This window comes from Opisthorchis viverrini (genome assembly GCF_000715545.1).
Source record: "Opisthorchis viverrini unplaced genomic scaffold opera_v5_155, whole genome shotgun sequence".
Taxonomy (NCBI): domain Eukaryota; kingdom Metazoa; phylum Platyhelminthes; class Trematoda; order Opisthorchiida; family Opisthorchiidae; genus Opisthorchis; species Opisthorchis viverrini.
This window is the reverse complement of record NW_008751811.1, coordinates 525,246-536,755: the sequence shown is the minus strand read 5'-3', so window position 1 is coordinate 536,755 and position 11,510 is coordinate 525,246. Positions and strand designations below refer to the sequence as shown.

General features: G+C 46.4%; 1 protein-coding gene across 1 annotated transcript; it reads left to right on the top strand.

Moving 5' to 3' along the window:
- Window positions 1-1,890: 1,890 nt before the first annotated feature.
- On the top strand, window positions 1,891-11,172 carry T265_07011 (hypothetical protein; the record flags this gene model as incomplete). Its single annotated transcript, XM_009172432.1, has 11 exons — window positions 1,891-1,917; window positions 1,953-2,379; window positions 2,417-2,490; window positions 2,523-2,629; window positions 2,675-2,837; window positions 2,871-3,173; window positions 3,211-3,300; window positions 3,335-3,577; window positions 8,945-9,250; window positions 10,916-11,056; window positions 11,101-11,172. The coding sequence occupies 11 exons, from the start codon at window positions 1,891-1,893 to the stop codon at window positions 11,170-11,172; spliced, it is 1,953 nt and encodes a 650-aa protein (XP_009170696.1).
- Between the last annotated feature and the right edge of the window lie 338 nt (window positions 11,173-11,510).

Below are 11,510 nucleotides of genomic sequence, written 5' to 3'. Positions count from 1 at the left end.
TCTTTCATCTGCTTGGTTTTCCGCGCTAGCAAAAACTCAGTTGCCAAAAGGACCTCTACTTATGGCTTCTCTCTAACGAAAGTACCGGTGAATTTACTCAGTTTACTGTATCAAATTACTTTGTCACGTAAGCACCCTCGCGTTTTTCGCTACTGTTCCATCCCAGTTAGTCGACTATATGCATAACGGAGAAACTGTAAACGGAGTACTTCAAAATACTTGAGAAACATTGGGTGCCTGAAGACCGGGAAGCATGTACAAGCCCTTAGTCTTCTGCCTAAATACACGCCTGAAACTCAATTTAAAAACTAACCAACTGTTGATGTGAGCAAAAATATGGCAACCAATTTATGTTGGCAATTCAGAACCAGAGCACACTGTCCCAGCAATAATCAAACTAAGATTCAAGGTCAGCTGCTTAAATTTGTCATCAAGAACTGTTTATGGTAAAGCAGAGTCAAGGATATCAGGCTTAGTAACCTGAGAAGAAAGACTAACCGTCATTCTTGCGCGTACTGCATGGACTGGCTGTAAATGGACGGCTTCAAACATTTGTGCACCGGAAGAAAAAATGAGAACCGGATATTGAAATACAATAACAATCATCAGTGAATCGTGAGAGGGGCTGTAGCTCAGTGTTGCCAGAGTGATTGCAAACTTGGCAGTAATGATGAGCCAGTTGTTCATCCCAGTTTACCAATACAATGCAATTCGAGATAATGTATACCTACGAAATTTCGTTGGAAGTAGAATGAATAAGGAATTCTGATCACAAAACGGCAACAAAACGTGGAGACAGGTAAGCGGATTATCTGAGCGTACAGCCGAAACGTATATGAACGCACTAGGCGGCTCATGAACCAAAATGGATCCTGACAGCCCACAAACCACCGGCTCCCTTAAGTTAGCTAATGTGAAGACCAAATATGAGGACCGATCAGAATGCTGGGGCCGATATGCCTTCATGAACTGCCGCAGTCAACATGCTGGGCGAGAAGAAGCAACGTATGTGGATGAAAGAACACGCAGCTGAAATCAGCAGAGAGCTCTCTCTGGTTTCAATATATAAAGATCAAGAAGGACCAAAGGACTACGGTAACGAGCTTAAATACTATTAATCCTATACCGAGCTATCAAAAAGTATAAAATATAGAGCTGGCTAGTGACCGCCGAAACGAGAAACGAACCCTCAGTGTGTCAACCTGGGTTGGTCCCCACTACTTTGTTTACCTTTCTGGTTTTCCTGTACAAAGCTAGATGAAAAATGGAAAGGCGAAAGAAAATAAAACAACAGAATTAAAACGAAAAAAACGGAAGCAAAACTTTAAGAGGAAAAGGTAGAAGAAAGTAAACGGATTTCCTCTTCCGTTCCCATATATGCAATCGCTGTTTATCTTCATGTACCTCGGTTTACTTTGTGTTGAAAACACTCAACCCCCTTTTCATGCTGTACAACCTAAAAAATACGACCGAAAAAGGCAGCAACACGGGCCATTTTCGATCATTTCTTTTCTGATTGATGAGCCTTCCCTCTCAGGAATAAGTTGACTTCTAAGGTGTGAACGACCTCAACGCCCTGTGGTCGCCTAAGTGAATTTAATGAATTCCAGCCATCCGATTGGGTCACCAAGGGGCTTGGCCTCACTGAGTTCTCATGTAAACTGCGAAACCCGGAGAACCCATAAACCCATGAAATTCTTCTGGGGTTTTTCGCACCCTCAATTTACCAACCGAGTATAGTGATCCATTTCGCACTTCTACTTCGCCTTGACTCGGAAGAAACCAGTGAGGTCTGTGACAATTTTGACCTCACTCGTGCTTATTGTTTAAACGTACCAAAGCTGACTAAAGCACCGCGTAATTCGCCGTCCCCCCGTGATGTCTAAGGTCATGCTGGCTCTCGAGAAAACGCGCTTCGTAAGTGAATTTTTACCATTACGAGGACATTCTAGATGTCGCGCCTGCGACAACCATTGGCGTGCATGTCCTCGGGCCCCAAGGGGCATGTTATTGGGATTGATTTGGGTACGACCAATTCCTGTGTGGCCGTAATGGAAGGCAAACAGCCAAAAATACTTGAGAATTCGGAGGGATCTCGAACTACCCCATCAGTTGTGGCATTCACCAGGGATGGTGAGAGGCTGGTTGGGGCTCCTGCGAAGCGTCAGGCGGTCACTAACTCTGCCAACACATTCTCCGCGACTAAGCGCCTCATAGGACGTCGTTTTGATGACCCGGAAGTGCAAAAGGACATGAAGAACTGTTCCTTCAAGATCATCAAAGCATCAAACGGTGATGCATGGGTTGAGGCTCATGGAAAGGCCTACTCTCCTAGCCAAATAGGAGCGTTTGTTCTCATGAAGATGAAAGAGACGGCAGGTGAGCTTTGTTTGTAGAACCATTTATAGATTGCCAGAAAATTATCTGGGGACGAAGGTAAAGAATGTGGTTATCACTGTTCCCGCCTATTTCAATGACTCTCAACGTCAGGTAAGATTTCTTTTCTTAAGTAACGTCTTCAGGCCACAAAAGATGCTGGCAAGATAGCCGGCATGGAGGTGCTTCGGGTAATTAATGAGCCAACTGCTGCGGCCCTCGCCTACGGATTAGACCGTGTTGGGGATAAAACGTTAGTTAGAAGTGTCCGGTTTTTAATTTTACTCTTACTTTATAGGATAGCCGTTTACGATTTGGGTGGCGGTACGTTTGACATATCTGTCCTGGAGATCCAGAAGGGAGTTTTTGAGGTAAAGTCAACGAACGGTGATACATTCCTCGGAGGGGAAGACTTTGACAACGAACTGCTGAGGTACCTCGTCACAGAATTCAAGCGTGAGGTATCGCCTTAAATCATGATTTCAGTTTTGTAGCAAGGTATCGATGTCACGAAAGACCCGATGGCCGTACAAAGAGTCAAAGAGGCTGCAGAAAAGGCTAAGATTGAACTTTCCTCTTCCCTGCAAACAGATATTAACTTGCCCTATCTTACAATGGACAGTTCTGGGCCCAAGCATATGCATATGAAACTAACCCGTGCAAAGTTCGAGTCTTTGGTAGATCCGCTGATCAAAAGGACTATTGGGCCTTGCGAAAAGGCCTTGAAAGATGCCGACATAAAAGCTTCCGACCTCGGAGATGTAATATTGGTTGGTGGCATGACCCGTATGCCGAAGGTTTGCTTGCCTTATTGCATGACATTCTTCCAATCAGGTGCAAGAAACTGTTGAGAAACTTTTTGGTAAGACTCCCAGCAAGAGTGTGAACCCAGATGAAGCCGTCGCTATGGGTGCTGCCATTCAGGTAATTTGTTGTTATTCCCAACACGGTTCTCCAGGGTGGTGTGCTCGCAGGTGATGTGACGGACGTATTATTGCTAGACGTTACTCCGCTGTCACTGGGCATCGAGACGCTTGGAGGGGTTATGACCAAACTAATCAATCGGAATACCACGATCCCAACGAAAAAGTCGCAAGTGTTCTCCACAGCCGCCGACGGCCAAACTCAAGTCGAAATCAAAGTTTACCAGGGTGAAAGAGAAATGGCTTCGGACAACAAGCTTTTGGGTCAATTTTCCCTGGTAATTTTGCTCGTAACTGCTTATACAGTCTTCTTGAATTCTCCAGTCTAAGGTAGTTTTGTTACTAATGTTTTCCATGTCAACCTCCAGACGGGTACCGCCCATCCTTGCGGTGCAAAATGTTAGTCGACTGTTCATAATTTTGACCCACTGCACTGACAATTGTTCCATATCCGGCTTCACTCATTACGGGCGTACAGTGTGGGACTATTTTCGCGGCAAAGGTAAGCACTACTCTAGAGGGCGAGATGGCTCAGTAGTTAGAGCGCGAATTTACTGATTGGAAGCTCCGTGTTTCGAACCCGAGCTCTGCCTCTCGACTCCACCCGTCTAGACTTGAGCAACCTAGCAGTTAAAACTGCTAGGAATTCCCAGTCATCGTGCTTCGAAGCTCCTTTATAGCTAAAAAAAAATCCTACATCCTCTCCACAGCATCGTCGGTCTGTTGTAACTGGGACACGGCTCCGCACATTTTCGGCGTTGCACCGGGTTTAGCTTGAATGAAACAGAATTATGTCGTGTAGCTGGAGAGTTGAGCCGGTGTATGGATGGACACTGCGAAAATTCTACAGTTGGATTGCAAGCGCTTATACTCCCGACCCAAGACTGCCATTTTGACGCGGTGGTCGTTTTTGAGTGTTGCAATGCTCCCGCAGACTATGCTGGCTAGAACTTCATTCCACAAGGTGCAACCATTTCAGGAAGGCCGAAGGGGAGCAGTAAAACCAAGATTGACAAGGCCCCGAACTACGCGAGTAATCATGCCGTGAGGCGGTCTGAGGGTAAAGTTGTACCGTCCTCTGCGATAGGAGTATGAAGGCAGTAAGGTTTTCCCCCCAGGCGACCAGCATGTCCATACTTATGGAGGCAGCGATGCTGCCTCCCCCCGAAAAAGGTCCGTCCTAAAACCTGCATACTCCGATCACACAACGGTTGACTGTGAACACCGGTGCATTATTTACCACGGTCGAAATACTTGAAAAAATATAGCTTAGTGCTTCTTAAAACGATACCTATCATGCGCAGCCGCATCAATAGTGAAACAGTAATGCCTTACGGCAGTGAAGCATCGATCTTGAACACTGATGTCATGCTGTCGATGATGATGATGATGATGATGATGATGATGATGACAGTAATGCCTTACTTGGCGAGGAAGTATCATTTGCCCGCGCAGTTCAGTGTCTACCATTGTCCCTCCCCAACCCCTTTCCACTACCCAAGCAAACGTCCCTGATCATTTGACTGTCGGTTATCTGACTGAAGGGTCTTATGCTCCTCGCTGCTGAACGACCTGCTGAGTACTGCCTTGCTCCCTGCGCTCTCTGATCGGGCCGCCCCTTGTAGGCGAGTGGTTCAGACCATTGAGTCATTGGCTCCGGGGAGTATCCTTCAAGAAGACCCTAGCAACCGCCGCCTCGCGGTCCCAACTCTTAAGCCAGAGGCTAGGAGCAGGGTCCCCAAACAAAACCCTATGTCCTTCTGCCTCCCGGGTCCCACTTTTGAGTCAAAAGCTCGAAGCGGGGTACCTCAATCAAATCCCCTTTGGAGTATCATTGACCCTTCCAGTTCTCCCCCCGGTCTTCCCTCACACCCCTTGCCCAACTGTCGAATAGACAGTGTGGTCAACCCATGTCCACTCCCCTAGTCATTGTTCCCTGCCTAGAACATCGCCCAGAAAAATAAACAAAAATAACAGCCTACTAACCCCAAGCGATCTGATCCACGCTGCAGCCTTTACTCTCTGTCTCTGAAAGCTTGCTTTTCTTAGCTGTTGATGTATATTGTCTCAAATACGGATACAATACCCCACTTCTCTCTTGCACCTCAAGGTGTTTAGGACGATGTCAGATGTTCCACATTTCACTCTTCGAGTATCTGGTACCACGAGGCGGTTGCTCGTGAGTCAAAAGCTCAAGGTGGGATGCCTTAACCAAACCCCTTTCCTCGGCCTGAGCAAACAGGAAGTATCATTTGCCCGCGCAGTTCAGTGTCTACCATTGTCCCTCCCCAACCCCTTTCCACTACCCAAGCAAACGTCCCTGATCATTTGACTGTCGGTTATCTGACTGAAGGGTCTTATGCTCCTCGCTGCTTATTAACAATACACGAAATATTACCTTTTTAAATCCATGAAATCCTTTCTCTGTAGGTGCTTTCAATGTCAATCATGCAACACTTGCTGAAACCTTACACTCCCTAAAAGTTGATGCATGCCGTGTCCCCGAAATACGCATACAAGACTCGAGCGTGGGTATGCATCTCAGAACGCCAAGGACGAATTCAGGTCTATCACATTTATCTCTCCGTGTGTTCAGTGATCCACAGGCGATGACCCTTGGTAGTGACCATGCGGATGAAGCGTGGCAAAAGGTGAAAAGACCCATGTTAGCGGCGTTCAGTGCTGTCTGTCCGACTTTTCCGATTCGACCACAGGACCACTGGATGTAGTTGAGATCGTGACCCGTGATTGATGCCAGGAAAGCCATACTAGCGGCAACGAGTACGACCGCGCACACAAATCCCTCAAACACCAAATACTGAGGAGTCTAAGGAAAGACCGAGAGCTCTGGTGGACATCGGAAGCTCGGGAGACAGAGAAGGCTTTTGCCACGGTAAACAGTCGTGCCCTATATCAACTGTTACGATCGACTGGCCATAAGAAAGCAGCAGTCAGCGAAACGATAAGTGAAAAAGATGGCTCATTACTTCACTCGTAAAAACATCGGACACTTCGCAGAACAGTTCAGCTGGTCTCCTACAACACAGCCTTTGGAGATAATGCTTACGGGCGAATGGAGAAATAAGGTACGAGATATCCTTACTGAAACGTGAGAAAGCACCAGGATCGGACGGTCTGTACCCACCCCTGTTCAAAGGAGGCGGAGAATCCCTGATGACTCATCTGACAAAGCTTATTGGTGCTATATGGAACGAGGAGAAAGTGCCTACTGAACGGGGCACGTCTACAGTTATCCCCATCTTCAAAAAGGGTACGTGAACGTTGTGTGAAAGCCACGGTGACATTGAAGGTGCTATCTGGCCCCATCCTTTGAAGGTTGACTGAACACAGAGAGAGACAGGTCCGTGAAAACCAAGCTGTGTTCTGTTCTGTAAGAGGATGCATCGATCATATCTTCACCCTCCGGCAGATTCTCGAACAGCGACACCGCTTCCAGCAACCAACAATGATTGATGAAAGCTACCTTTGACTCCGTAGACCGTCAGGCACTATGGCGTATTTTGTAGAGCAAAGGTATCCCCCATAAATTCCTGACGCCCATTAAGACGCTGTAGGCCAACTCCCGCGGCCGTGTAAAGGTCTACGGAAAGCTCGTCTGCGTTCAGCACAAGTGGTGTCAGACAGGGCTGTTCTCTTTCACCTTTCCTCTTCAACTTGGTCATTAATGCGATCATGGATGACTCACAATCAGCCTCTTATATCTGGGATCGAAGTGCTCCTGGGGCGTCCGCTCACAAATGACAACTGCGCAGGCGATGGTGTCTGACCCCGTGGTAGTGCAAACAACATCAAATCTAATTAATTCTACCTCACGGTCCGGCATGGGCTTCACACCTGCAAAGTTTAAAGTGCCACTGCAAGACTGCGTGAGCTCGAACCCTAGCTTCATGCCTGCGGATGAACCGATTGAGGTAGTAGACAAATTTGTTTACCTGGGCAGCTGTATCAGTTCCAGTGGTCTCGCGAAAAATGATATTTCTATCCGGATTGGGAGGGACAAAGCAGCTTTAGTTAACTTGCGTCACCTGTGACGTAGGCGTGACATCAGCTTATCCATCAAGGGTCTAGTCTACAATCCTGCGGTGCGCTCCATATTACTATACTAATCAAAAACGTGGCCGCTGCGCGCCAAGGATGTCAAGACTCAGTGTTTGATCATCGATGCCTTCGAAGCATTGCCCGAATCTTGTGGGAACACCGGATCAGCAATGCTGAAGTACGTCGAATGGCATCCGAAAGTGACTCACCCTCGATAGATGAACTGATCACACTGCCTGGGTTGCGCTGGCTTGGCCACGTGCTGCGTGTGCCAGTCGACCGACTTCCTCGAAGGGTTCTTTTCGGGCAACCACGTGAAGGGTGGAAACTAGCCAGAGGCAGCCAAGCAATGACGGCAGCGAAGTATGAAAGGTATATCCAGGTAATCCAGCTTCGTTGACCATCGTTGTCTTCCTGGATGGGGACCCCGAGGCCAGCAACATCATTGTTGCGACCCCATTGGCACTCATGCATCCAAGCTATTACCTTCAGTGCATAGGTTCCTGCCCAATCCCCCCACTTAACCGTCCGCTGACAGTACTTTATTTACGCACCAATTTATCAGCTCCCGCCTCCAATGCACAACTACCTCCCCCACCTCCCCAAATCACCGGTGAACGAAACTGTGGTGGCTGAAACTACTGAAAAACGAGTACGCGGTTCTTACAGCTGATAATAATAACGACAATAATAATAATAATAATACTGGCGGGGGTGAGGATGACTACGACGATAATGATGATGAGGATGCTGAGAATGAGGACGACAACTAAGTTTCACTTCGGAAAATATGGTGGTTATTGTAGCTAATGAAAATAACGAGTATGATAAGGATACCTCAGCTTAGCTGAATATCCCACCAGAACTGAATGGAATGTCGATCTAGAAGAGTAATGGATGTTGTTCTGTCAATGCGGCCGATGCTGTGCCGATTTTCCACTCGGATGTTTGGAATAATTGTTGTGGATATATGGCCTGCTTAATGAGTGCTAACGAGCAGGTTTTGGTGCAATAGGTTTCGAAAGAAGCACTTCCGCAAGCAGTTTCACTTCTTTTACATGATTGTTAAAAAACAGAATCCTTTGATGAGGGCGTGTTTATTATGCGATACTAGCTTATTTGTGAAAAGATAGGAAACAAATACAATGAATCCAAATCATTTTGGGACCGGTTATAATGATGGATTTATCCGTGGGCGCGCATGTTTTGGGAACTGATAACCTTTTGATCCTGCATATGTTCTCGTATGCTGATCCAGTCGATCGTACTTTTTGACTTCAGCAAACTTAATCCCATCTAGCTTTTCCAAGTAGCTTTGCTTGTTGCTTTTTAGGCATGAAGTTATGATACAGGACAGGGATTTGATCTCAAAAAACAAGCTGTCAAAGGGAAACTAAGAGCCAACCCACACGAATTCTCGGGTCTCAGGTCTCTCGCGATTTACTGGCAATTTATCGAGGCACAACAAGTCAACATTGTTGTATGGGTACGCAACCTGTCCTCTGAGTAGTCGGTGTTATCCCATGTCGTGCATGTATTATTATCAGTTATCTCCCAACTCGCATGTTAAACCTTTTACTTTGCAGGTTGGAATCCCTCCCGCTCCTCGAGGCGTTCCGCAGATAGAGGTTACATTCGACATAGATGCGAATGGAATCGTAAATGTCTCGGCCCGCGATAAAGGTACTGGAAAGGAACAACAGATCGTCATTCGTTCCAGCGGTGGTCTGAGTAAAGATGAAATAGAGAATATGGTGCGAAATGCGGAACAATACGCGGAGACCGACAAAAAGAGACGTGATTTGGTTGAAGCTATAAACCAGGCTGAAGGTGTCGTTCATGATACTGAGGCTAAGATAAATGAGTACAAGGACCAACTCCCTGCGGACGAAGTAAGTGAATCTTTCCCACTGTTAGATATCTTGCTCTTAACGTGCTATCACAATCTTCGATGACTCGCCGTGGTATTTTATAGACATATTGAACCGTTTCAGTGGTCACAACCCAGGCTGAATCTTAGAAGCAATATTCCTTGATCTCCACAAGCGTTTTACATCTTGTGCCTATCATGCTAGGTTATTCTTCAGTTAGCTAATATTGGAGAGCAAGGAACAACCAGACGATAGAAATTTTGGGTCTAGCTTGAGGACAGCTATTTGGAAACACCATCAACCCCAACTTGGTTCTGTGTAAGTTCTTGTCCGTTTCCTAGGTGAACGTCAGCGGCTATCCGATAAATTTGGTATTGAGGGTTCGCTTTTTGTCCACTATTCAAGCTTCCCCTGTTTTTGCAATTTTGAGCAGGAAAATCCTTGGACGAGTTGGTCAACAAGCGACCGAGTGAAATTCCCAATGCGTAGTTGCCCGGTTCCCGGACTAACCAGACATACTACACCTGCAATGGTTGACTGTATGACTCACACTATCCCACTTTCTAGTGATCGAAACTGTAGCAACTTGAACCATTGCGCTATGGTACACGGTTTATGGCTGATAAATGGGTTACTTAACATAGTAACAACGGCAGCCATAATAGCGAGAAAATTGGGTGCAAAGGTAGGATTCTTATGAGGGCGTTCGCGGAAACCACTGGGTCTGAACTCTACCGCTCAGTGCAAAGTGCTTTGCTCCCTCAGCCGGTCAGCTTGAACAATAGCTCCCACTTAGCCTATGTAAGGACAGAGGGGCATGGCGGAACCAGAAAGCTCGAAGAATGAGAGAGAAAAGTGGTTAGAAATGTAGGGAAGCTAATTCTCAGATATCCTATCGTAAGTTAGCTGATCAAAGAGTGTTAGAATCGTAGTATATAATAACCAGTATCTAGATCGGGGCTAAATATTTTCAACAACAGTTTAGTTGGTCCTGTTCCCGTGCGTATATTTCACAACCGACTGTTTCGGGTTGTGGTTTGAGAGTATGGACCGCCTTCAGTTTCTGCCCTGATACGCCGTCGGGTTGCTGTTCCGGATGTGTTTCCTCAGATTTTCTCAAAGATGGAGAGATCTTTGTGTTCCGGTTTTCCTAGATTGTTCGTACGCATTCGGGTTCCAGTGGATTAAGGCCAATCGCAGGTCATACCCGAAAGGACACGAGCGAGGATTGCTACAACGGTATTTCCAGAGTGTTCACGGAACTCCACATTGTTATGCTAGAATCTCCCTTATGGTGCGCGAAGCACCTATCTATCTCGACTCTGCCCGGCTGATTGATCAGGATACGACTTCTCTTGTTGCGTAGTCGGTGCGTGACACTTCCGTGGCACTTAGAACGACGCTGGTGGGCATATAAATGGTGATTCAGGAACGTTAGGGATCGCATTACCAACCTGGCATTACTTTAACTATGACATTCAGATCTAAATCATGCGATCTCGCGGCTTTTCGAACTATTCTCCCATCCAACCAGCCAGATTTATTGGACGCACTTGCTTTCTGTCATTTGGGACTTATCGAACTGGTTTTTCGTTTCATTGTAGTTTTTGTACCAACAGCGTTGTCGCTTGAGAAGTGAGGTTCATTTACCTGGACTGACTTCCATTTTTACTGCCTTCATTGTAGCGGGAGAAGCTGGGGACACAAATCCAGGAGTTGCGACAGCGGCTCAGCAACAAGGAAAATGAGACAGCCGATACCATACGAGCAGCCACAAATGAGCTACAACAGGCTTCTCTGAAATTATTTGAGATTGCATACCGGAAGGTAAGGTTGATCTGTTGGTTTTAATAGCTCTTTACGTTTGTCAGATGGCCAATGACTCGAGTTCAGGGTCTGCCTCAGGATCCAGCTCTGATCAATCTTCTCAGCAGAAACAATAGTGATGATGGGTAAATGTCATACATAGTTTTTACACATCGCCATGTAAGTACGTTATTTCGAAATAAATTCCTATCATCTCACAGTTGTCACGTTCTTGGTACCCGTAATAGTGATTTATTCAAAACAGAATGTCTAGCTTTGGTGTAAAATGTTCCTCTTGCATCACTATCGACTTTGGTAACGTTTGGCGTGCGCGCGTTCTCGTGAAGGTTCTCCCTACCCTTTCCACCAGCAAGTCAAGTAACTATTCGATGATGGGCTCTCATAGTGTGCACTTGGACAGGCAGGCTAAACCACACTTCAAACAATGACATCAGCTTGCAGAGTTAGCCGATAC